Source organism: Macrotis lagotis, chromosome X, assembly GCF_037893015.1.
Source record: "Macrotis lagotis isolate mMagLag1 chromosome X, bilby.v1.9.chrom.fasta, whole genome shotgun sequence".
NCBI classification, from domain to species: Eukaryota; Metazoa; Chordata; class Mammalia; order Peramelemorphia; family Peramelidae; genus Macrotis; species Macrotis lagotis.
In genome coordinates, this window is record NC_133666.1 from 363,379,171 (window position 1) to 363,404,028 (window position 24,858).

General features: G+C 32.5%; 1 protein-coding gene across 1 annotated transcript in view; it reads right to left on the minus strand.

The window, feature by feature from the left end:
- Positions 1-24,858, minus strand: part of CDH12 (cadherin 12) — a 597,774-nt gene that overhangs the window by 18,028 nt on the left and 554,888 nt on the right. The window contains exon 8 of the mRNA XM_074199467.1: positions 22,378-22,514. Coding sequence (XP_074055568.1) covers positions 22,378-22,514 — 137 coding nt within the window. The remainder of the gene's footprint in view (positions 1-22,377; positions 22,515-24,858) is intronic.

The window sequence follows — 24,858 nt, forward strand, 5'->3', positions numbered from 1 at the left end:
CCTGGCAGCTGCATGGGAAATCAATTGTTAAGAGAGAAACTATAAACTATTAGTCAAATGAGGATCCTTTTAGAAGGACCTGAATTAGGTTGGTTTATGTCCTCAGAGAAAGATTAACAGATTTAAGAGTTGTACTAATACAAGACTTGTCAAATGATTGGATTTAGCAGGGATGGAATGAGGAGGGTGGAGGGAGAATGATGAAGGACTGGGTGACTGGAAGTATGGTGACGCTCTCGATGAAATAGAGAGATTTGGATGAATTATGGCTTTAGAGGGAAAGATAATGAGTTTTCTTTAGAATATTTTGAGTTTGGAATGGCAACAAGATAATTGTAAATTACTGGAGAAGTGATGCTAAAGCTTAGGAGTCAGATTAGGAGAATATATAGTTCTGGGAATCATAGGCATGATTACTAACCCAAGAATAAATGATAAGATCAACAACAGAGGGTATCAGAGATAGAAAATAAGGCCTAGAATAAAGCTTTTGAAGACATTCATGCTTAGAGGGCTAGGATGTGTATGATGGTGAAGCAAATGAAATGAACCAGGGGACAATGCAACCTGAAAACCCAAGGAAGAAATAATATTTAGAAGGATAAAGTGATTGATAATGTAAAATACTACAGAGAATCAGTAACAGAAATCAAGTAGCATGATGATTGAGATAAAGATTCTTTTCTTTTGCAATTGATATCTGCAAATTTGAGTTTCCACATGTAAAATGGAGACAACAATATCTGTTGTGTCTTAAAGGATTCCAATGAATTTCAAGTAAGATAATCTCTTTACTATAAAGACATAACTCTATATTTCAATGCTCCATGATTTCATAAGGGTGAATATATCTTTCATTAATATAAAACCAGCTTCTTTGTACTTTAGTAAAACACCTGTGACTGAAAAAGAAAATGTTATAGACTGGTGGCCAGTGAAGAACCCTTAAAGAATTAGACAGATCCTTGTGTGACAGATAGATTCAAAGCTTAGAAACTTTATAGCTTTGCAGGAATTGTCAAAGCTTGGTTCATCCTGGGTCCATTCTAATCCATGCCACATTTCACCATCGAATTTGGACTATAATATAGGGACATATAAGTAATATGTATTATAGTCTTAATGCTGTGATTATAATATTTGTGCTTAATTTTTTAAACTGCTTTACTTACTGTTGAATTACAATTGAAATGACAATGGAAAACACACATTTGAGATCTATGCCTGAATTCTAACTCTAAAATATAGATAAATGTCTTCAACATTATAAACCTTGAGACTGATCTAGAAAAATACAAGTAGAGGGGTTAAATAATTTATTTAGCTTTTACTCTTTAAATCAGAGCTTTTAGATTACAACTTAGGTGGAACAAGGTCTAATAATAGCCTGATTCTCACTGTAGCTTCAAGATCTGTTACTTGAAAAAAAGCAGTCTTTTTTAATACTTAAATTATTCATTAATATCTACATTCACGTACTTCTTATGTGTTCTTAGCTATTTCAATTGTATGGTTGCTGTTCTATTAGGGGGAAATGTTACCATATCTAGAAAAAGAAGATCTTTAATCACTATCAGCCCTAATTTTTGGCTGGAAAAAGAAGATAATAAGTATCATCACTGATTTTATGAAAACCCTGGTGAAACTTTTAAAAGCAATCTAAATTGAGGCCAGGGGAGGCCATGGCAGAGAAGACACAGCTGAAGTTCAGAAAATCTCTTGGGTCCCTGTCTATTCACCTTTGTTCCACTTTAAAGGTACCTAGAGAATTGGCAATAACCAAGTCAATGCCTAAGTATTTATTCAACATTATATTCAATTGATTTTGGTTTACAGTACTGCATGAAAATTTTATATGGATGGGAAGGAAATACTTTAATTCTAACCTACAACTGAGGAAGTGGGTTATCAGACTTCCAGGAAGCAAAGACTTGCCATTTGTCATTATTAATCATTGTTTCAATATGACACATTTATACTTATTATTCCTCATAATTTAATTTGCTTGCATTTTTAAATAGAGTAAACAACTATCAATACTTCAAGAAACCAACTACCAATACTTCAAGATTATTTTATTCTACTAAAGATAAAGAAACTAAAACTCTTTGTATAGCATTTCTATGAGAAGATAGTTTCAACATGACTAGAACAAGGCAATTCTTCCTCATGGTCAAATTTTAGATTTATCTATATAATCAGTGAAAACATTTTTATGTTTTTATAGACATACTATCACTATCCACATTTTGGAGATGAAGAAATTGAGGCTGGGAAAGAGTTTTTTGACTTTTAAAGGGTCACCTAGATAAAGACGCATGCTGATTCAACATATGATAAACTTCCTCTTACTGGAGTTTTGGAGTTTACAAATTGACAAAATCTTCTAAAATGCTGAATTCTAATGCTTCATCATCACACTGACATGAATTTGAACCTTCAAAGTCTGTAGTGCATGAGTCACAAGTTTAGGGCATGGGGCATGGGGATTAGAAGACATGCTCAGAGATCTCATGTAGGTGATTCTCGAGCTAAACCTTTAAAGAAATTATGAATGCTGGTAGTAGATGAGAAGAGAGTGCTCTCTAAGCATGATAGAAAAACAATTTTACCTAGAAGTTAAGGAGACATCTATATATTCTTCTTTTCCTTTTACTTCTGCATCATCTTCATCTTTGTCCCTTGGTGAACTATTTTCTTATCAATAATCTTATGAGATAGATAAGGTAAATATTATTATCCAATTTTATAGCTAATGGAGATTTTTTCTCTAAGGAATATGAAATTAGTTGCAAAATACTTTATTTTATTTTCTCTGATTAATAAATACTGAATACTTCATTTGTCTCAAGTTGAATTTTCATCTCCATGAACTTGCTTAAATTTGATTCCTCTCTGATTCTATTATTTTTCCTTTCGGTTTCTTCAAGATTAAGAATATATAAGCACTCATGAAATTCAAAGTATAATTTTCTTTTAAGTAGTAGGGAATACAAAATGAATGAATTGTGATTATTGCCCTTAAGGAGCTTGAATCTAGCACAAAAATTTTCTTAGCTATGTAACCCTCCCTTTCACTCTGCCAGTATCATCAACCTGCCTGAGAAATGTAGGAGTAGCTGGAAACTCATTTCTAAAAGTGGGAAGAGAATGAGGCAGGGGACATGAAGGAAGGAGTCAAGAGTCTAGAGAACTCCAGAACATTTTAAGGAGATAACACTTAATAGTGCCACATGGGTTTCCTTTTCCTCTGGGAATACTAGATTTATGACTGTCCAACTTTAAACCTGCTAGTGTAGCCTATCTCTTTTTTTAAATATACATAGGAAAGGAAAAAAGCTTATATGGATAGAATGAAGCCATATAGCATTTCAGATTGGAGAAAGCACCAACTTGAACAGAAATATTAAATGAGAACGAGAACAGTCCAAAAAAAGTGAAATCTGGAGCATGAATACTTTTTTTACTTATGCTGGTGTGAGAATGGATTTTAGAGGTAGAAATAAAATTGGTTTCAGGTTAGAGGGTCAAAGTGTGTTGCTATGGGAACATATAAATGAGAGTTAATGTTGGTCTGCATTAGTATGCATGATTTTATTATGTTTTACTCATTTAATTAAACATATATTCTAACTATACATGGAAATCAAGGAACTAAAACAGGGGTTAACAAGATGAAGGGAAAGAATTTTTCCCAATGGGATCAGAATCTTATTGGATTAATCCATACTAAACAGTTAGACTAATTGGAAAAAACATTTCTATCTACAAAGAGAAGCTATGGGTCAGAGAACTCAGGGGTTAACAAATCATGTCCCTGGTGTTAGGGAGTATGTATAGCAGTTTCAAGCAGACAGTCTCGATGCCCCCTCAAGGTTACATATGAAAAAAAAGGTAATTAAATTGTAAAATATCATATGATCAGTACATGGGAAGACTTAACAACAGTATGAGTGAGGAATTGCTTGTAACTGAGGTAATTAAGGAGGGCTTAGGATAAAGGTTCTGGATCTTGAATTAATGTGCAGATGTTCAACAGGGGAAAATGTATCAGGAGTGTATGCCAAACATAGATAATGACATTAAATGCCTCATGAAAATCCAGGCTTCAAATGAATATGTAAATGATAAATAAAAGAGAGACATGAGAGGAGCAGCAGTGATAAGAATCTAAGCTTCTTCAGACCTAGGAAACAACATCAATGAAATAAATAAGAAAAGAAAAATAAAATGAAATGTTTAAATAGCTAAGAAGGAAAAAGTCTAAAAAATGGTATTGATCTATAATAATAATGTTACAATAATTTCAGGGAAATGAGAGCTGCAGGAAATTGACAAAGCAAGAGAAGTTAGAAATGAATAAATTTAGAAGTTAAGTTGATATTTATTGTATTGTCTTTTTTTAACTTCTTCACTGGAAAGGAATCAGATGAAAGAGATAACTCAAAATAGGTCATTTAAATAGATCAAGCAGCTCAAGAGGCCAAGAGATTTGAAAGCACTGGACATTTCCTTACTGATAAAGTTGATTAAAGGTTCTAGACTGAATGTAGTTAGAACTGACTGATGGACTGGGAGAATCAGAAGAGATTATGGTATAAGTAGACACTATAAATATGAAAAAAGAATTTCATAAGCAAAAAGAATAATAAGGGCTAAAAAATAAATGCATCAAAGGATATGAATAGTTTTCAAATGAAGAAATTAAAGCTATTTATAATCATATAAAAATGCTCCAAATCACTATTGATTAGAGAAATACAAATTAAAACAACAATGAGGTATCATTTCATACCTATTAGATTAACACAGATGAGAAAAAGGGAAGATGATCAGTGCTGGAGAGGATAAGGGGGGATTGGGACATTGATGCATTGCTGGTGGAGTTGTGAACAGATCCAAACTTTCTGTAGAGCAATATAGTACTATGCCCAAAGAACAATAAAACTGTTCATACCCTTTGACCCAGAAATTCCAATTCTGGGCCTATATCCAGAAGAAATTGTAAAAAAAAAAATATGGGAAAAGTCCTACATGTTCCAAAATATTGATAGCAACTTTTTATCTAGTGTCAAAGAATTGGAAATTTAGGGGATGCCTGGGGAATGGCTAAACAAGTAATGGTACATGAATACTATGGAATATTATTGTTCTATAATAACCATAAACAATTGGACTCTAGAGAAGCATAGAATGACTTACAGGATCTGATATTGAGCAAAGGGAGTAGAGTCAAGAGAACAACATACACATCAACATTATGAGATGAACAGCCTTGATGGAAGCAACTCCTCTTGACAGTCCAGATAGTTAGGACAACTGTATTAGACTGGAATAGTTTATATTATTCCCCATCCAGAGGAAGAAAAACAAAACCAAACAAAACACACAGGAAAAAAAAAATAGCACCCTACCTAATCTGATGAGAACTTTCTAAAAATTATCTCTTATGTATCTCTTTCCTTTAATCCTAATTCCTCATGCCAAAAATTACTAATTTGTAAATATGGTTAACAAAATATGTATGTTAAATGCTAACCTGACTGTTCCCTACTGAGGGGAAGGGGATGGGAAAGAAGTATGGAGGGAAATTTTGTAATTTGGAAATATGCATATACAAATGGATAAATTTTTTTTAAAATTTTTTAAAAATTTAAAAGAAAGAAATGCTATTGTGAACACAAATGTTGTGGGTTAGATATCATGCTGAGGAGAACACAGATAATTTTCTGTTAAAATACCAAAGAATTTAGGATAGTACTTGATAAACCTTACAAGTAGAAATAACATGTATTATCATTATTATTTGTATTTCAGTGCATCTGCTTTTACCCTCATATGAGCTCATTGATAAATTCTCATTCACTTTTAAGGAAGGGGCATCAGCATGCTATGGAAAATCTCATACTTACCTCAGTGTTCAGTTTAAAGTCTGAGCATTAAAGGGAAAAAAGTGTTCTCTATCTTTTTTGAGAAGGTATTTCCATGCTACAATCTGAGGGGCAGCATAATATCCATTCAGTTATTTAGACCACTATTGCAAGAGACCAAAATCAAGGGAATGATTATTTTCTATGCCTAGACCATAGATTATATTCTTAACATTATGGAGAAGAAGGCTACGATGCATTTTAACAATTTATATGTAGTCTATTGGCTCAAATAAAACAGACAAGACATAAATTTAATGTGCTGTTAAATGGGAAGACATGAATTTTAAGGACTTTCTCTCTAAAATTAACTTGAACATATGTTCAAATCCAGTGTTAGTACTTAATTTACTCTTCATTTAATCAGGTGATGTTTCAGGAATTACATAGAAAATAATCTGCTTGCAGGCAAGCATCAAGTTTTATCCCTTTGAAATCCCAGTACTGGACACCATGTTAGGTATGCGATTGGGATGTAATAACCACTTTTTAATCAGCTAATTAGTTTTGACTAGTTATTTCTCAAGTCAACATCGTTGCTGTAATCTACATGAGACAATCGCAGAGGTTAAATCATTTAGCTTCCCTCACCTGTTCATTCCCAGACAAATAGTGTAAACAAAAAGCCCCATTTAGTAATCATGCAGATAGATTTCTGATGACATCTTCAAATAAGGAAGTTAGGAAGTTTGATTTTGAGTCGGTTTGTTTGTTTGATTTTATTAAAGATGTTATGATACAAAAATACCATGGAATTTGAAACACTCCTTTTTTTGTGGACACATCATTAATGTTTTTAACAGTCCTTTAAGGATTAATCACAATTTTCAAATAATAACTGAAGTTACTGACTATAGTGTGCTTTAATACTACTGCTACTACTATTCCCTCTTCCTCCTCCTCACATTTCATAAATTCTGATCATTGAACTACATTTCCCATTATTCCAACCTAATAAAGATACTGAAGAAATACATTAATAGCTCTGGTGGGGCAGTTTAATATAAATTTAATGGAAAAAATAGACCATAGAGTATCAGGGCTGCAAAATATAATAGTCTTCTCTTCTGGACTGACACATTTTACAGATCAAGAAAATCAGAAACAGGGATCTTGAGTGACTAGCACAAGGTCATACAGATTATTAGTGAACAAGTTAATAATACAACAATAGTCTCCTGATTCTCAGTTCAATGCCTTTTCAAAAGTCAATTTAGGGCAGGGAGAAGAGTCAATAAAATGCTGGACATGATTAATTTTGGAAGAGAGTATTTGTCAGTTTGGTATTCTCACACTGAAGGTCAGGAATCTTAGGCATTCACTTATACCAATATCAGAAAATATAAGAGTAGTATGATCTCCAGGAACAGATTAGAAGCAGAACCAATCAATCAGGGTTAGAAAGAAGGAAAACCCCAGATCTATTACATTTTTTTTTATCTTTTTTCAGGATAAATAGGCTGAATAGAATTGTGGGGTTTTAAACTGTATTTAGAATCAGGAAGACTGGTTCAGATACCACTTCAGATAATATCTGTGCAACTAGAGGCAAATCATTTAAACTCTGTAAAACTCAGTTTCCTCATATTTAAAATGGGCATAATAATGACATGCTATTGACTGGCATGTTTACTTCACAGGAAAGTTAAAAGAATTGCATGAGGGTATATGTGTATAATTGTAAATAGTCAATTAAATTAGATGATTATCAGGTATTAATAATTAGTATGGTTAAAACTATCTGCAAATAATATAAAGAAACATTTTCCTTATTCAAAATTTAATGTTTCACTTTCTGAATTATATATTAAATGCACATTATTTTAATGATATCATCTATTTTCTTCTGCAAATAATTATTTATCCAAATGGTTAGCTTCAGGTGAAAGACTCATTTGTTTGCTATCAGTCCCTTTAGCCATTCATTTAGCTATTTAAATCTTTATAAAAAGTGAAATCTGAGTTTAACTTACTGTGCTTGCACATTTTCATGGCTAATTAGATTGATATGTTTAAAAAATTTAAGCAGTTTTATTATGCCAATGTACTCAGAATTTAAAAGAATGAAACAAACAAAAAACCCATTACAATCTAATTTTGGTAATATTATCCTACTAATGTCACATGTAATAGTGATGATTATGATGATGGTGCTAATAATGATGATGGTAATGGCTATGATGTTTATGATTTCCATCTGTTCAAGGATTTTGCTTCTAATAACTAAACTATTTCAGAATTAAGATAAAGTGGGATAAAAACTTTAAGTTCGTATAGTTCAGATATCTCATTTTACAGATATGATGATTTTCCAAAGGTGATAAATATAACAAGGTGATGTCTAAGTAGGAACTAGAACATATTTCTAACTCTCTGATTCTAATCTGTATCTTTGTGGAGTTCATTCTGAGAATTAAAACATTTTCTAATCCAGGATGTTAGCTAAGGTAAAAGGGCACCATTGCTAATGTGAACATAGATACTCTGAAAGAATAAAAGTATAAGGGGGAAAAAGAAAACTATGACAATAGAATTTTAGAGTAAAAGAAGAAATAGAACAATTAGAATAAGTTGGTGTTGATGATTAGATTACATCTATATATGAAAAATACAATGGAATAGAAATCAGGTTAATGCAAGGGTCCCAGTGGAAATCTAGTGGAAAATGCTCTTCCATTAAATACCAATGGGTATTGCATAAGGTAAAAAACCCCTATGATCCTCAGTTTCCTTATTTCTAAAATGAATAGATTGTACTATATGGTCAATAAAGTTCCTTCTGCTTCTAAGTGGAGGGGAAAGGTTGATTTAAAGTTTGAATATTTAGAGGCAAAGTTGATTAAAGTTGAAAATTTTTCAGATAATTAATTTACTTCTTCCCTGATTTCTGCAGATGCATCTATACAAGGTAAGGGAATTGTAAATACATTGATCAAAACAAACAATAAAACATGGTATTAGCATATATTTCTATCATGATTTTCTAGTTACTAGACATTTTAAATATAGAATATCATCATAATTTTGTTAGATGGTGTCTTATTATATCCAAAGATGGAAACTCAGGTTGATAAGAAATATGTGCTTTTTCCAAGGTTATCCAGCTGACATGTCAGAGCAAGACTCCATACTAGGTCTGACTCTAAATTTTGTAATCACAATGCCCATTAATTATCTGCTCATCAAATTTCTTCATTTAATATAAATATAAAAGGGACCTGAGATGAAGAGAAGTTAACTGCTAGTCTCTTTCAATGGTTGATTATTTTAAATTATCCCATTAAAATCTTTTACACATTGATTTTTTACATATTGTCTTCTCCATTTGACTTTCCCCTTAGGGGAAAGGACCTATTTTGTTTGTTTGTTTATCCCTTTCTTTGTATCCTCAGTGCTTAACACAGTACCCAGTAGTACTTTATAAATGCTGAGAGTTTTGTCAACTAACACAAAAGGTATATAACAATGATTCTGCCTCCAAATTCATTTCCTGTTCTGATATACCACACTTCCTCCCACCACTTCATTTTCTTGTACTCTAGAGCCCCAGTAAGCAGTGAGTCAGGGCTTGTTGTTTATGCCAGTGAGAAGAATAATCATCAAATATTTCTAATATTATAAAGAACTCATAACAGTGTTTCAGAGTTTCATTTTGGACCCCACATTTTAAGAACCAGAAGAAATATTATAGAACAAGGAAAATAGCAATCTAATGCCATCTTACTTTTTCATCCTTATGCCTTATGTGTCATGAAAAATGCCCTCAGCCCAAAATCATCTGCTCCTCATCCCCAGAATATGTATTGTTGTATAACTATATAGGGATTGCCAATCTTAAAACTAAGATTTTTTTGTATACCCTCTGTGACTGGTTGAATTTCTAACCAGTCTTTGGTTTATGTCTTTCATAAAATTTTTCTCCCCTTAGATAATACATGCTACTTTTTTTCACTGTTATAAGGAAAATGTATTTATCTATGCATATAGAATTCTTATTTTCACTTCCTGCTAGCCAATTCCATTTTATAGGTGAATTCATCTTATTCACATTCACAAATATGATTATTCACTCTGTATTTCCCTCTATTTTATTTTTCATCTCTCTCTCTCTCTCTCTCTCTCTCTCTCTCTCTCTCTCTCTCTCTCTCTCCTCTCTCTCCCTCTCCTTTTCTCCTATCCCTCTTCATCAGTATTATCTGACTACCACCTCTCCCAATCTTTCCGTTCTAATATTGGATCACTCACCCCCATTCTCCTCCCCATGCTCTTTCCCTTCAAGATTTTCTTAGGTTAAAATTAATTTCTATATACCACTAAGTATATATGCTATTCCCACTCTGAGTTAACTCTTATGGAAGTAGGGTTCAAGTGATGCTTCCCCTGCCACATTCCATCCACTGTAAAAAGATCTGTGTGCCTCTTCATGTTTGATTATTTACCCCATTCTACCTCTCCCTTTTCTCTTCTCCCAGGGCAATATTCTCTCTCACCCCTTTATTTTATTATTAATTAATCAAGAATGAATAAATAAAGTTGTGATCTCTCTTACAAAGAGATAGGGTTTGACTATCTCTAATGCTCAATATTCATTTTAATTCTATAACTAATCATTCACACTTGATTCTATAACTATGTTAGATCTTTTTCATATTTATCTTTTCTTGAAAATTGCATTAATACTGTTTTATTATAAAGATAAAAATCCCATTATAGCTTTGTATTGGCAAAGAGGCCACTTGATTCACTTTTTAATAAAATGGGGCTAGAGTAAAACAGTAATATAATTTTGCCTAATTCAATAGGTTAATTCAGAGCTAAACCCAGGAAAAATTGTACATAATGAAGTTTCTTTTTTTTTATGTTTTTCCTTCCTCTTTTACTCAGTATTTCTCCATTGCACACCCAACCCTTTGTTATTTCCTTCCTGGTTCCAGCACATTTCCAACATCCATTAATGAATGGTAGCATGGAAGAGTAACAAGAATATTATATGTGGGCTCAATATACTTAATTGGGTATATGAACACAGATCACTCAATCCTATGGGTCTTGGTATTCCCATATTTAAATTGGCGATGATATTTGTACTATAAACCTCAAAAGGTTGTTGTGATCAAAGTCTTTTCAAATCTTACAATGACATGAAAATGTAGAAATATTAGTATGGGATTAGTATTTTTGGTACATAATAAGTGTTAGTAAATTCTTGTTCATATATTAACAAACATACATTAAAAACATGAGAAGATCAATTTGTAATAATGAAATTTTGGATATTGTGATGGAATAATAGTAACAGCATAATTTAGGGAATGAGATGTGTGTGAGGGTGTTAACCCTTCATATAATCAAAGACAAATGTGATTAATCTTTCTATTTAAAATGTTCTTACATCTATTCTAGGATAGCAATCAGTCAACAAATATTTTTATTGTGACCTTTTGTTAGTTCTTTAATATTTTTCCTAGATTACAAGCAAAAACAATTTTTAACATTTTTTTCAAATTTTGATGTCTAAACTCTCTCTTTCTCCTCCCTCCCTGCATTGAGAAAGCAAGCAATTTCACATAGGTTATATTTGTATAGTCATAAAAAGGATATTTTCAAATAAGTCATGCTTAGAAAGAAAACACAGTAAAAATCCTCAAGAAAATTTAAAAAAACAAAAGAAAGAAAAGTATCAGCATTCAGTCTCCATTAGTTCTCTCTCTGGATATGGACAGCACTGCTTACCATAAGTCATTTAGAATTTTCTTGAATTGGTATTGACAAGTTTAGTCAAACTATTCACAGTACAATTCTACTGCTCCAGTAAAGAATGTTCTCCTGGTTCTGTGCATCTCACTCTGCTTCAGTTCATGTTAAGTCTTTCCATATTTTTATTTTTTCCAATTATATGTAAAGTTAATTTTCAATAATCATCATTTTTCAAGCTTTTGAGTTCCACTTTTTACTACCACTCTCCATTCTCTTCCCCTTCCTCATGGCAGTGAACAATCTGATATAGCTTGTACATGTATAATTGTGTTTACCATATTTCCATATTAAGCATATTGTGAAAAAATTCAAACAAAGGGGAAAAAAGATCATGAGAGAGAAACAACATCAAGAACATTTTATTTCCCTCCATTCTTTCTTCCCCATATTCATATATATCTTTTTCTTTTCCCCTTAATCCCTCCTCACCATTGTTTTGCTTCTGATTGTTGCCTCCCACTGTCCTTTCCCTTTTTCTCTCCTACTTCCCTATAGGGTAGAATAAATTTCTAAACCTAATTAGGAATATAAATAATTTCCTCTTTGAGTCAAATCTGTTGAGAGTATGGTTTATTTGGTGTTTACACTTTCCCTTCCCCTCCCCATCATAATAGGTCCTTTTTGCCTCTTCATTTGGTGTTACTTATCCTTTAATGCCTCTCTCATTATAATCTTTTTTTCATGTCTGAATTGCTTTATACCTGACTTGTATCCAACTCTGTGTCAAAGTATGTTCTTTTCAACTATCTTCAATTCTCAAGAACCATAAGTATTATCATCATTACAATCAATCTATAGCCATACTCTCTTTTTAAGTATATTCCCTTCAACTTTCCTAATAGAAATAAAATCCTCATGAGCTAAAAATACTATTACTTCATGATCTATTTATACCAACAACCTCTGTCTTAAGTTTCCTCCCTCCAATTGTCCCAATAGAAATGCAACCCTAATGGACTACTTAATCATGATTACTTAATCATTATATCATGATCAATTTATATCAATACTCTCTGTCTAATTATATTCCTTTCAACTGTTCTAAGAGAAATACAGTTTTCGAGAGTTAGTCTTTTTGATTAATTTTTTTCCTTTCTGTTTACCACTTTATTAATCTCTTGGGTCTTATATTTGAAAATTAAATTTTCTGTTCTGGTCTAGTCTTTTTATTAGGTAAGTTTGAAAGTCCTCTATTTTGTTGAAAAATCTATCTTTTCCCCCTGAAAAAAATATGCTGAATTTGGCAGGGTAGTTGATTCTTGCTATAATTCAAGAACCTTTGCCCTCTGGAATGTCATATTCCATGCCCTCCAATCCTTCAATGTTGAAGCTGGTAAGCCCTAAGTAATACTGACATGTCTCCCTAATATTTAAATTCTTTCTTTTTTGACAGCTTGCAGTATTTTCTCCTTAGTTGAGAATTCTAAAATTGGAATGTTTCATGGAGATTTTATTTGGGATCACTTTCTGGAAGGGATTGATGGATTTTTCCAAGGGCTATTTTGTCTTTTTCTTCTAGGATATTTGGATGGTTTTCCATGATCATTTCCTGTATGATATTTTGAGACTTTTTTTTCCCTGATCGTGGCTCTCAGGTAGAGCAATAATTTGTAAATTATCTTTCCTGGATCTACTTTTCAGGTCAGTAATTTTTCCTGAGGTATTTTACATTTTGTTCTATTTTTATAGCCCTTTTGCGTTTTTTTTTTGGTGGAATCTTGGAATTAGAGTCATTAGTTTCTATTTGTCCAATTCTAATTTTTAGAACTTTTTTCTTCAGTTACCTTTTGCGTTTACTTTTTCCAGTTGATTAATTTTAATTTTATAGGAGTTGATTTCTTTTTTGTGTTAGTCATTTTTACTTTTAAATTTATTGTTTTCTTCAATTTTTTCATAATTCTCCTGCATGACACTCATTCCCTTTCTCCATTTTTCTTCTTCCTCTCTTCTTTGGTTTTTAGAAGTCCTTTTTTTTAAGCTCTTCCAAGAGGTCGTTTTGGATTTGAGACCAATTCAACAACCCTTTTGAGGCTTTATATGAAGGCATTATTTTCATTGTTTTCCTCTTCTGAGATGGTATTTTCATCATCCCTATCAGAATAGTAGCTTTTAATGATTAGCACTATTTCTTTGCTTTTTTGCCAATTTTGATACTTGAGTTCTGTTCTTAGGGCAAATGGCACTTAGTTCAAAGTTTTTTTGCCATCATCAGGGGTCCCTGATATACTGCTTGTTTATGGCATTTCTGGTTTGTTTCAGCAGTTTATGCCCCTCATTAAGGTTGCCCAACCCAGTCCTGTCTGTTGCACCAGTGTTCCTGAGGTTCAAACTTTGTCTTCCAAATTAGGGTTGTGACTCTCACTACTGGCCTGCTGCACCACTGGTCAGCTGTCCTATGGCTAAGAGTCTCCCACTGACTTACCAGCTCTCCAATCTATGCAGGTTATTCTTCCCTTTTACCCATAAGAGATAGACTTTTACTTAAGTTCCTCCTCCAATATCTTGAATGGAAAGCTTATTATACTCTGTGTGTGAAGGTGTGTTTTCTACAGTATTGGAGACTTTTTAGAGGTTTCATTTAAAGCTGTTTTAGGAAAAGCTCTGGAAATTTCCTAGTTCAAGTTGCCATCTTACCTCTGCCTCCCAAAGTAGTCAATACATATTTAATAAATGCCTGCTACATTAGAAAATGGAACTATAAGACAAAGGCAAGAGTCCCTGTCCTTAAGAACTTTACAGTCTATTCAGGGGAATGATCTTTCTGAAATATTTAAAAGTTTTATTACCTTACATTCTGTTTAATCTTAATTACATTGAGACCTACAAATGGAAAACAAATGAACAAAACCAGGAAAATAAAAATCAGTTACAAATTACAACTGAATTTTTGGTCTTTCTATTTTCACACTCATGAGAATATTTATATTCTGCCTACTAACCCATTATACTATATAGCATATATAGAAATGAAAATGGATCTTAAGAGAAGGTTTAAGTGTTTAGATATGACTAGAAATATTAAAAAAAGAAATTTGTGCTGGTCATGAAACAATTTTAAAGTAAAGATTAAGTTTTCAATAATTCTTGAATAGCAAATTATTTCTAAAATTATGGAAAATATCAAAATTTTGTTTTAACAACAACTAAAAAGCAATCAAGAAAACATCATTAGTTGCTGTTATATGTCTACTTTTATCTCAACTAAAAAATAGAAAATGCACATATTAAGGACATTCAGGAAAAAAATATATAAGAAAAAAGTCTTAAAAATGACTTTCTTCAGTTAATCATTTCTCTATCGCTACAGAAATGACTGAGAGTTTCATAACCTGGAAGTATGACTCCTCTGTTGAATTAAAAATAAATTAAAAAATAAAAATGCATTTTATTAAGTAGAAAAAACCTTAAGATTAAATATTCTCCTTTAATAAGTTGTCTCTCATAAATATGTTAAAATAATAAATGATTCTTTGATGAAATACTATTAGGTAAATAATTGTACTCACTGATCTGACTGGTTTTTAATATCAAATAATTCGTGAAACAGAAGACAGCTAGATGTCTCAGTGGATTGAGCATTGGACTTGGAGTTGGGAAGACCTGAGCTGAAATGCACTCTTAGAAACTTACTAGATATAAGACTGGGAAAATCACAAAAAAAATATTTTCCATAGTTTACTAAAGAAATAAATGGCAAAACATTCTATTACATTTGCCAAGAAAACCTCAAGGAGACTATAATCCATCTAGAAGTCTAAATGACTTAATATCAACAATGACAACAAGTCTGATAATAATGACTACTCATGAAATAGAAAGTCAGGTTCTCTCCCAAGTTTCTCATTGTCAAAGAACAGTATATACACACAGAAAATTTCCCTATCAATAGCAGGATTTTACAAATTCTCCTATTAGTTATCAGTCAACAAATATGAATTTATGTGCCATACACATTGCTAATGCTTATGCCTCCAAAGGAATCTTAAAAGAGGTCATACTCTGAGGAAAACAATATGTAAAAGATTATGAATATAAGATAAATATAACAGGGTAAGGCAATCTCAAAGGAAACATATGAGCAGAGGCTTGGGAAAGGGCAGGAAACTAAAAAATATCACCAGTAATTGGTGTGATATGAACTGAAAAAAGACTGAGAATATAAGAGATGTAGGTGAGGTGTAAGAAAATTCCAGAAATTGGAACAATAAGATACACTATCACCTGTAAGGGATGCCAAGTAGTTAAGTGATGCTGGATTGTAGCATGCTTAGAAAGGACTAAAATTATAGGAAGACTGAAAAAGTAAGAATTAAACAGGTTATGAAGCACTTTAAATTTCAAACAAAATACTTTCTATTCAATCATGGTGTGAAATGGTCATTTCAAAAGAATAACTTTTGATAGAGAATAGATTGTGATAGAAAGTTGAAGCCAGAAGAACAATTAGAAGGTAATATTTTAAATAAGAGGTGATAATAAAGTTTACTAGGTTGGAGACTACATAAATGGACATAGAAGTGTTATTCTGTGAATGTAAAAATAATAAGATTTCTCCAAATGATGGATATATGGAATAAACCAACATTGTGAGCTGAGTGACCGGAGCTTATGTGTACCCCCCAAACCAATGGTAAATATAGGAAGAGAGAATGGTTTCAGGCTAAGGGAAGATAGATTCTGTTTTAAAGAATTTAAGATTGAGATTCCTTTGATATCTAGTTCAAAATGTCTTAATGATCATTACTAATGTGAAAAAGAAGTTCAGGAGAAAGATTGGGGTGCTATATTTAAATATCAGAATTCTAGGAAAAATATTATAATTGAATCTGTGAGAACTGATGAGATCACAAAGTAAGACAAAATGTAGGAATAAAGAAGACAGACTAGAGCAGACCCTTGGGAGATATTCATGGTTATTGGACATGATCTGGATGGTGATACAGAAATGGGTACTAGGAAAGAGGTATCAGAAAAAGAGAGAATATAGGAGAGAGCTGTGTGAAGAAAAACTAGACAGAAAATATCTCAAAAGAAAAAAATGATCAATTCTCTCAAAGTCTATAGAGTTATGGAATGAAGATAAATGAGAAAGGTTATTATATTAAACAATTAAATATCATTGATAACTTTGAAGAGGGCAGTTTTAGTTAATTGATTAGATGAGAAGACAAATTGCATGAGAATTAGAAGGGAATGAGAAAAAGAGGAAATAGGAGCACCTAGCATGGAGATCTTCTCCAAGGATTTTAGTTGAGAAGGGGAGATATATTGGATAACAATAGAAATGGATAAATAAACTAGATTTTTTTTAACGGATAGGGTAGACACAAGAGCATATAGTAGGACAAGAATACGTGGGGAGAGAAACAGACAGAAATAAAGAGACACAGAGATAGACAAAGGACAGAGAGAAAGAGAGAATGATAGTGATGTCAAAAACCTGCAAAAGGAGGAGTAGGTAGTATTAAATGTCCATGATGAGATATGTCCTTAGAAAGAATATATCCTTCTTCTCAACAGAGACATTAGCAAAGAAAGAAATAAGGGGGAAAGGGGAAATAAAAGAAAAGAGATACTATTTTCCTGGATAGACACTACAGATAGATAAATAGCTAGATTTAGAGTCAAGCAAAAGATCAAATTGGATTAAGTTAAGAAAACAGTACAATATGTATATCAATATGATTCTCTTGGTTTTCTGTAACTATGAATCATTTATAATCATGATCTCAAAAAAATTCAAAATTGCATCTTCCCAAATAGAATAAGCGGGGAAAAAAACCTGGGATAGAAGCTGAGAATATTAAAATCAGGTTCCATTGGTTTACTAAAAATAACTTAAATGTGAGACTGTTAAAGAGGTTTCTTGTGAACATATACATAAGGAAGTAGTAACCACAGAGTGCCAGGATTTTGTGAGAAAAATATCATGGCAAACAAGTCTTATTTCATCAATGATATGGTTACTATGAAAAAAAATAAGAAAATATCTTGTTAAAGATGTAGGATGGGGGTGGCTAGGTGGCACAGTGGACAGAGTACCAGCCCTGGAGTCAGGAGTAGCTGAGTTCAAATCCGGCCTCAGACACTTAATAATTACCTAGCTGTGTGGCCTTGGGCAAGCCACTTAACTCCATTGCCTTGCAAAAAAACTTAAAAAAAAAAAGATGTAGGATGGTATCTCTTATGTATGTGGTCTTGTAAGATGGTTTAAAGGGGACAGAAACTAGAAAAATATGAAGAAAAATTGATTCAAATACACAAAATGAGAGAAATTTGAAAACCGAGATGAATGGTAATATGGTATTTCGGTTCATTTGAATTTAGTTCCTTTAAAATTAAACTGTATTTTTTTAATTAAAATATCATTAGTGGGGGCAGCTAGGTGGCACAGTGGCTAGAGCACTGGCCTTAGAGTGAGGAGTACCTGAGTTCAAATCAGCTTCAGACACTTAATAATTACCTAGCTGTTAGACCTTGGGCAAGTCACTTAACCCTACTGCCTTGCAACCCCCCACCCCCATATATGTGTGGAGATATATATATATATATTGAATTAGTTTGAGACAGATTGCTTTTTTTTAAGGAACTGTTTATTTGTTTATTTCACAGGGAGAATTTGATAAGTTTTACCTTTTGGGTTTTTCTTTTTGGCAAGGCAATGGGGTTAAGTGGCTCACCCAAGGCCACACAGCGAGATAATTATTAGGTGTCTGAGGTCGGATTTGAACTCAGACCCTCCTGACTCCAGGGCTGGTGGTCTATCCACTGCACCACCTAGCTGCCCCTAAGTTTTACTTTTTAGGCAAAAGATAAAGCTTTGAGTACAGGAAAATGTAATTTAAGCCAAACTTATGGAAGATTGAAGATAAGAAACTAAGACTGAGAGTTAGGCTAGTTAAAGAAATCAAAAGAGGTACACTCAGCAGAGGTCTAAGAATTAGCTTTGTCAGAGCTTTTGAAGGAAAACAGCAACAAGGGTCAGGAAACCTTAGGAAACAAGTTTCACATTGGCTCAATAAAACAAACAACTTCTCTTCCAGCTTTTGGTTTTAAGTATTTATCAAGAGACTTGAAACTTCTTCTATGTAGCTCTTGTCCTTTTCTACTTAAACAAGCTTAAGCAGGTAAAGCAGAAAGGGTAAAGACAGGTTTGGGGGATTATTTTTCAAATACTATATCAATTACTTTACAATTATTATCTTATTTGATCCCCAAAACCGCCTTGGGAGGGAGGTGCTCATTATCATTATCATTTTACAAATGAGAAAACTAAGGTAAACTGAGATTAGGTGACTTACCCAAATTCACACAGCTAGTAAGTGTCTCAGACCATTTTTGAATTCAAATTTTCCTGACTTCAGGCCTAGCTACCCACTTCCTGACAAAGAGGTGATGACTTGATAGACCTAGGATACAGACTGAGCCTGATATGATATGATATGATATGATATGATATGATATGATATGATATGATATGATACAATTCATATATATTATATAAAAGAAATGCATATATTCAATATGGGGATTTGTTTTGCTTGAGTATGCCCATTTATTACAATCATTTCTTTTTCTTTCTTTTCATTTGAGAGAAGGCGGGTAAAAGAAGAGAATAGATTTTTTAATTTAAAAAAGTTCAATCATTGTTCTCTCTCATAATAACTATCATATTTAATTGTATAAAACAGGTGCTTTAAAAGTATTTATTGTGTTGGAATGAATGTATTTGTATTACTACGGTTCTGAAGTTTCAAAGTAATTTACAAGAGAATTCCATATACAAAGTGGAAAAGAAGCAATTTACTAAATTAATCTAAGCAATATTTTTCTCTGAACTATTTAAATACTTCATGAGAAAAGTGTTAATTATATATGGAATATTGTCAACTATACAAGCCAATTTGTTAGACTTTGTTTCAATATTAATCAAATTTACAGTGTTCTTTAACAATGTTAATTTTTTCTTTCTACCACTAAATAATTCAAGAAAGTGTTTGTCTTTCTGAAGCAATAACTTCTAAACCTAAAACTGATATGGAATCTACTTAGGTTCATAGGACCAGAATATTTTATCTGAAGGAACCAGAAGTTGTCTAGCATGAGCTTCTCATTTTACAGATGATAACAGCTGAGGTCTAGGGATTAAGTGACTTGCCCATGTTCACAAGAGGAGTAATTTGAGTTGAGTTGGCATTTGAATGCTTGACTCTGAATCCAAACGCATCTAGGCTAATAATAAAGAAAATCATCCATTTCTCTAAAATTGACATGTGCATCCAATAAAGTAAAGGAAACAGTCACAAACTCTCAAGACTTCTCAGAAGCCTGGTTGTTTAACTCATATATTTAAAATGAATGGAAATGGTCTTCCAATTTCTACTTGTTCAAGTGAAGGGTAAAAAATGCTGCCTTTACATATGATGCATAGGCTATTTATTTTTAAAATCCAAATTATACTTAAAATTTCATCAATTAGACCCTAATCTACCATGCAGTCTATCAAATAACATTACTTCATTTGCAAAAATGGTGTTCCTGTCTTTTGAAATTCATTCTAGGATGAGTAGCATCCTCAGTAAGAAATTTGACATTTCAAAGAGTATAGACAGATTGGTCCATAGATTCCTAGGCTTCACAGTGTACAGGGAACTAAGAGGTAATTAAGTCCAATATATTAGTAGCAATACTTTCTACAAGTATTAGTAAAAGTCATTCAACTTCCATTGAATACTTCTAGGAGTGGGAAGTATTCTTCTCACTACCATCAAAAGCAACCTATTCCCCTGTTAGTTCCAGTGAGTCAGGAGTACCTGGGTTCAAATCCGGTCTCAGACACTTAATAATTACCTAGATGTGTGGCCTTGGGCAAGCCACTTAACCCCATTTGCCTTGCAAAAACCTAAAAAAAAAAACAAAGAATATTTCTCGATTGAATTAAAAAAGTTAAAACTTCTATTTACTAAAAAATACAGGAAGTGAATAATGCTTTTACTTTGGTTGTCCCAATTATCTTGTAAATTCTCAAGGTCAGTGTTATAAAAACAAAAGCAGTTAACAAGTAGAAAGGCAGGAGTCCAACTTAGAAGCAGTCCAATAAAAAATATTCTGCTGTCTAATAGCAAAAACACTGATTAATATATGCTTTTTAAATTAATTTGTAGAGTAGTCAATGCTGCCATTTTTATTCCTTGTGAGAATCTTTTAGAGGGGTTAGGAGCATAGCATATGTTATTTAAAACTGTAATGTGCTCTACTTAGGTCCAATCACACTCTTTCTTGGTGAGCTGAGATGTCATTTCACATTTTTTCATTACTATGAAAACTGACCACTTTACTAGCTAGTTTCATCAATGAAATTTATAATCATTAGAGTATAAAGTTTTCTTTACAAGCCTATTCATTCTTCATAAGACACTTTTCCATATTCATAGAATGCTTGACAACTAGCAATCACAGTAAAATGAGTAAATGAGATTTTAAAACTACCTACTTCCCCTTTCTGAATATATATACACACAAATATGTGTATATGTATACATGCATACATACATAGGCAAGCATTTCTTCTCTACATAGAAATGCATATGTCATGTTAACTTTTATGCTTTAACTGATAACAATACAAATGTAATCAACTGGAAAATATGTGATGACCCTTATTGATTATCACTTGGAAGGAACTGAACAAGTATCCTTTGAGCATCTCATTGCTGCTTTTTTAGTTATGGTAATGGGAAACAGTAAGTGCATTTGTTTTATCTACTCCCTTTCCTGCTTATCCTAGAGATGAATGGAGGAAATATAGCCACTGTTTAAGTAGCCTAGCTACTTTTGTCCTGAATGTAAAAGACAAAATCAGATCAAATGCAGTAATCTTACATTACTTCGTCACATAATTAAGCAAAGAGAGAACCTAATTAAATATGTCAGGAAGTCTTTGTCATGGAATTCCTAAAGACCAGCATATAATCAAGTATCAATATTCAGAATCAATCTTATTTTATCCAAGGAATATTCAACTGTCAGTGTAATAATCACAGTGGCTAAAGGATCATTACCATCATTTCCATTTTTCAAGAGGTCCCTTATATCAACTCTGGTTATGGATTTTGAAATAATCCCATGTTAATAGTAGTCACTCAAGTCCAATCATAAAACAATCTGCTTATGGATTAAACTAACTCCCAAAATAGGAGAGGCTTGGGGGAACCAAAAATCTCAGAAGGATTTTGGAGGGGTTCTTAGACTGATTTATTTCCATTCCTTCAAAATACTTTTGCAAAAATTAAGAGTCACAAGCATTGTGGGAGAGACTGACAATTAAATGATCTCTTGGATGAAGAACTGACTCAAGCTAGATATGGAAACTCCAAGTCAAACTTGTTTCCCCTTGTCTACAACTCTCTATGATGGACTCAGGTATCCTGGGATCTCTTGGCTCTCCAAGACACTCTATCAAGTCTGATAGTGAAAAGTCACTACATGTGGTGCCACTTAGATTATATGTTGTATGATAGAAGGATGGACCCTGGGCATTTATCTTTGCTACTCTGAATTCATGGTATGTAGAACATTGAAGTATCACTTGAGAAAATGTAAAAGCAGCTTATAATAAAGCCAATTTTAAGGATGCTGACTCAAATAACCATTCATTAAATAACATTGGTTCCATCCATGTCATACTTACTAATTTTACTTGCAATTATAGAGAAATTATACTGTGGAGTGCTTTCTCTGTCCAATAATTCATTAGTAGCAATAGTTCCTTCAGTTCCATCTATTGTAAAGTAGCTGTCCCCATCACTCTTCCAATCTATGAAGTACCTACATGTGAAAGGAAAGAAAGAGAGAGAGAGAGAGATGCAAATACAGGATGATTACCCATTTATCATACTGGCAGTCAGGTTGGCTTGACATGTTACCTTATTTTTCTCCTTGCAGTCATTACCTGCCTTGCAATAAAGAAGAATGTAAATGACAGTTTCGTTATTGCAAAGACAGTATGCTCAAGGGGAAATGGAAAATAATGAAAGATTTAGTGCTCCTGCTGTTCATATTATTTTAGGACCTTGACACCATGAAAGCTCAGTAGAGGCTACAGAGTCCCACAGTGACCATGGATTTCCTTACCCAAATGCAGATAAAAAGTTTTATAAGTCATGAAAGACTCTTTAAAGGGAATGGGGGTTGAGGTGAAAGGAAAGTGATTTTCAGTACCAGAGAGAGAGAGAGAGAGAGAGAGAGAGAGAGAGAGAGAGAGAGAGATACATAAGAACAAAAGCTGAAGATTACTTTTTTAAACCAGAAAATAGACTAACATTTGAAAATATTTTTTGTTTTTTTTTTATTTTCATCCATTTGTACATGCATATTTCCAAGTTACAAAATTTCCCTCTACCCTTCCTACCCACACTCTTCCCCTCAGTAGGGAACATTCAGGTCAGCATTTTACATACATATTTTGTTAAACATATTTACAAATTAGTAATTTTGGGCAACACTTGAAAAATTAAAGCAGAAGATTTGGTCCCCAAAGTTGTAAAATCCTGAGAAATTTCCCTTGAATGCATTTTTGTTATTGTTCTCATAATTCCCATTCACTTTTAACATCAACTTTGGGTATCACAGAGGGAAGAGAAATGGGAAATTAGAGTGAGTATGTGGTGTTATGAAATGTGTAGCAGATTTATCTTCAACAAGCTTCTGTTTGAATCCAGTTTCTTCTATTGACTATCTGTGCAACTTTAGACAAAATTCCTTAAATCTTTTTGGGTAGTCTTCAAACCTATAAAATTATAAAGTTTAGCTAGATCACCTCTGTTGTCTAATTTCAGTGAAAAAGATTAAATATTTGGTCATTTTGAATAAAGAATTAGGAGTCTAACCTTGATAAATATTTTAGCAGGAAATGATTTCAAAATCCTATAGGATTATGGATTTAGTATTAAAACACACTTTAGAGTCCAGTCATCAAGTCCAACCTTTTCCTGAAAGGTTAATGTACTTGCCAACATCATGGGGGTAGATTTGGATTTAAACTAAGATTTCTGGACTGGATTCAATGCTCTTTCCTATATAAAGAGAATTTTATCTTTGTCACTGATATAAAGTGTGATTCTAGAGTGATGGAAATTTGTTGAGACCTTTTTATCCCTATTTTATAAACAGGTGAGGGGAAAAAAACAGATAATCTGACAGAGATGCTTACTTTGATTTTTTTTAGTTTTTAAGCCTGTTAAAAAAAAACCTTAAAGTCCTAAATAATGCAGAAGTAATCATTTCTCTATTTTATACATTACTCATGCTTGGTAGATAAAGGATGTTTTGTTTTGTTTTATACTGTTTCTTCATAACATTTTTTCATGCAAGCATATAACTACTGAATTGTAAAAACTGCTCCCTGTCAAAAGTTTGGGCTTTCATATCAGGAGAGGTTTTCTGAACTTCTCAAAGTAGGAAGGAAGCCCATGTCAGGGAGGAAATCATTGAAAGAATTGCCAGACCTGGTTAACAGTACTATATTAATCATGTTTCCTTTGAGTACCAGTGGAATAGTTCCCACACAAAGTTTTTCTTCTTATTTGTAGGAGAGAAGAGACAGGTAACCTTTCTTCTATAGAAACTCTTGTTAAATATCTAGTATGAATTAATATAGACTCATTCACTCCTAACATAGGCAGGAATGTGTACACTTTCATCAATTCAACAAAGTTATGTTGAATTTGACATTTTAGGTGAAATCTTCTCATTTTATGTTCATATATATATATATATATATATATATATATAATTTTTCCATCTTCCAAGGATTCATGAAATTATTCATATAGATATTTACTTCACTAATAAAGACCATATGACTTGATATACAATTTTTGTGATTAGTTAGTATGGCAAAACAAAACAAAAAATTGCCCAATCTAGTGACCAGCCTATCTTAATGTAACTAGGGTGATCCTTAACCTACAGGTATATAAACCTTTACAAGACCTATATTCAGTCTTTGTAGCTTAATAGGACCTTTGAGGATCTACTATTCATTAGTAAATTCTATCAACTCTATGACATGAGAAGTTAGACTAGTAATTTACTAGAAGTATAGATCTACATATATCCTCATATTATATTTTATAAGCACTTGTGCATCATAGCTTCATAATTAAAATTA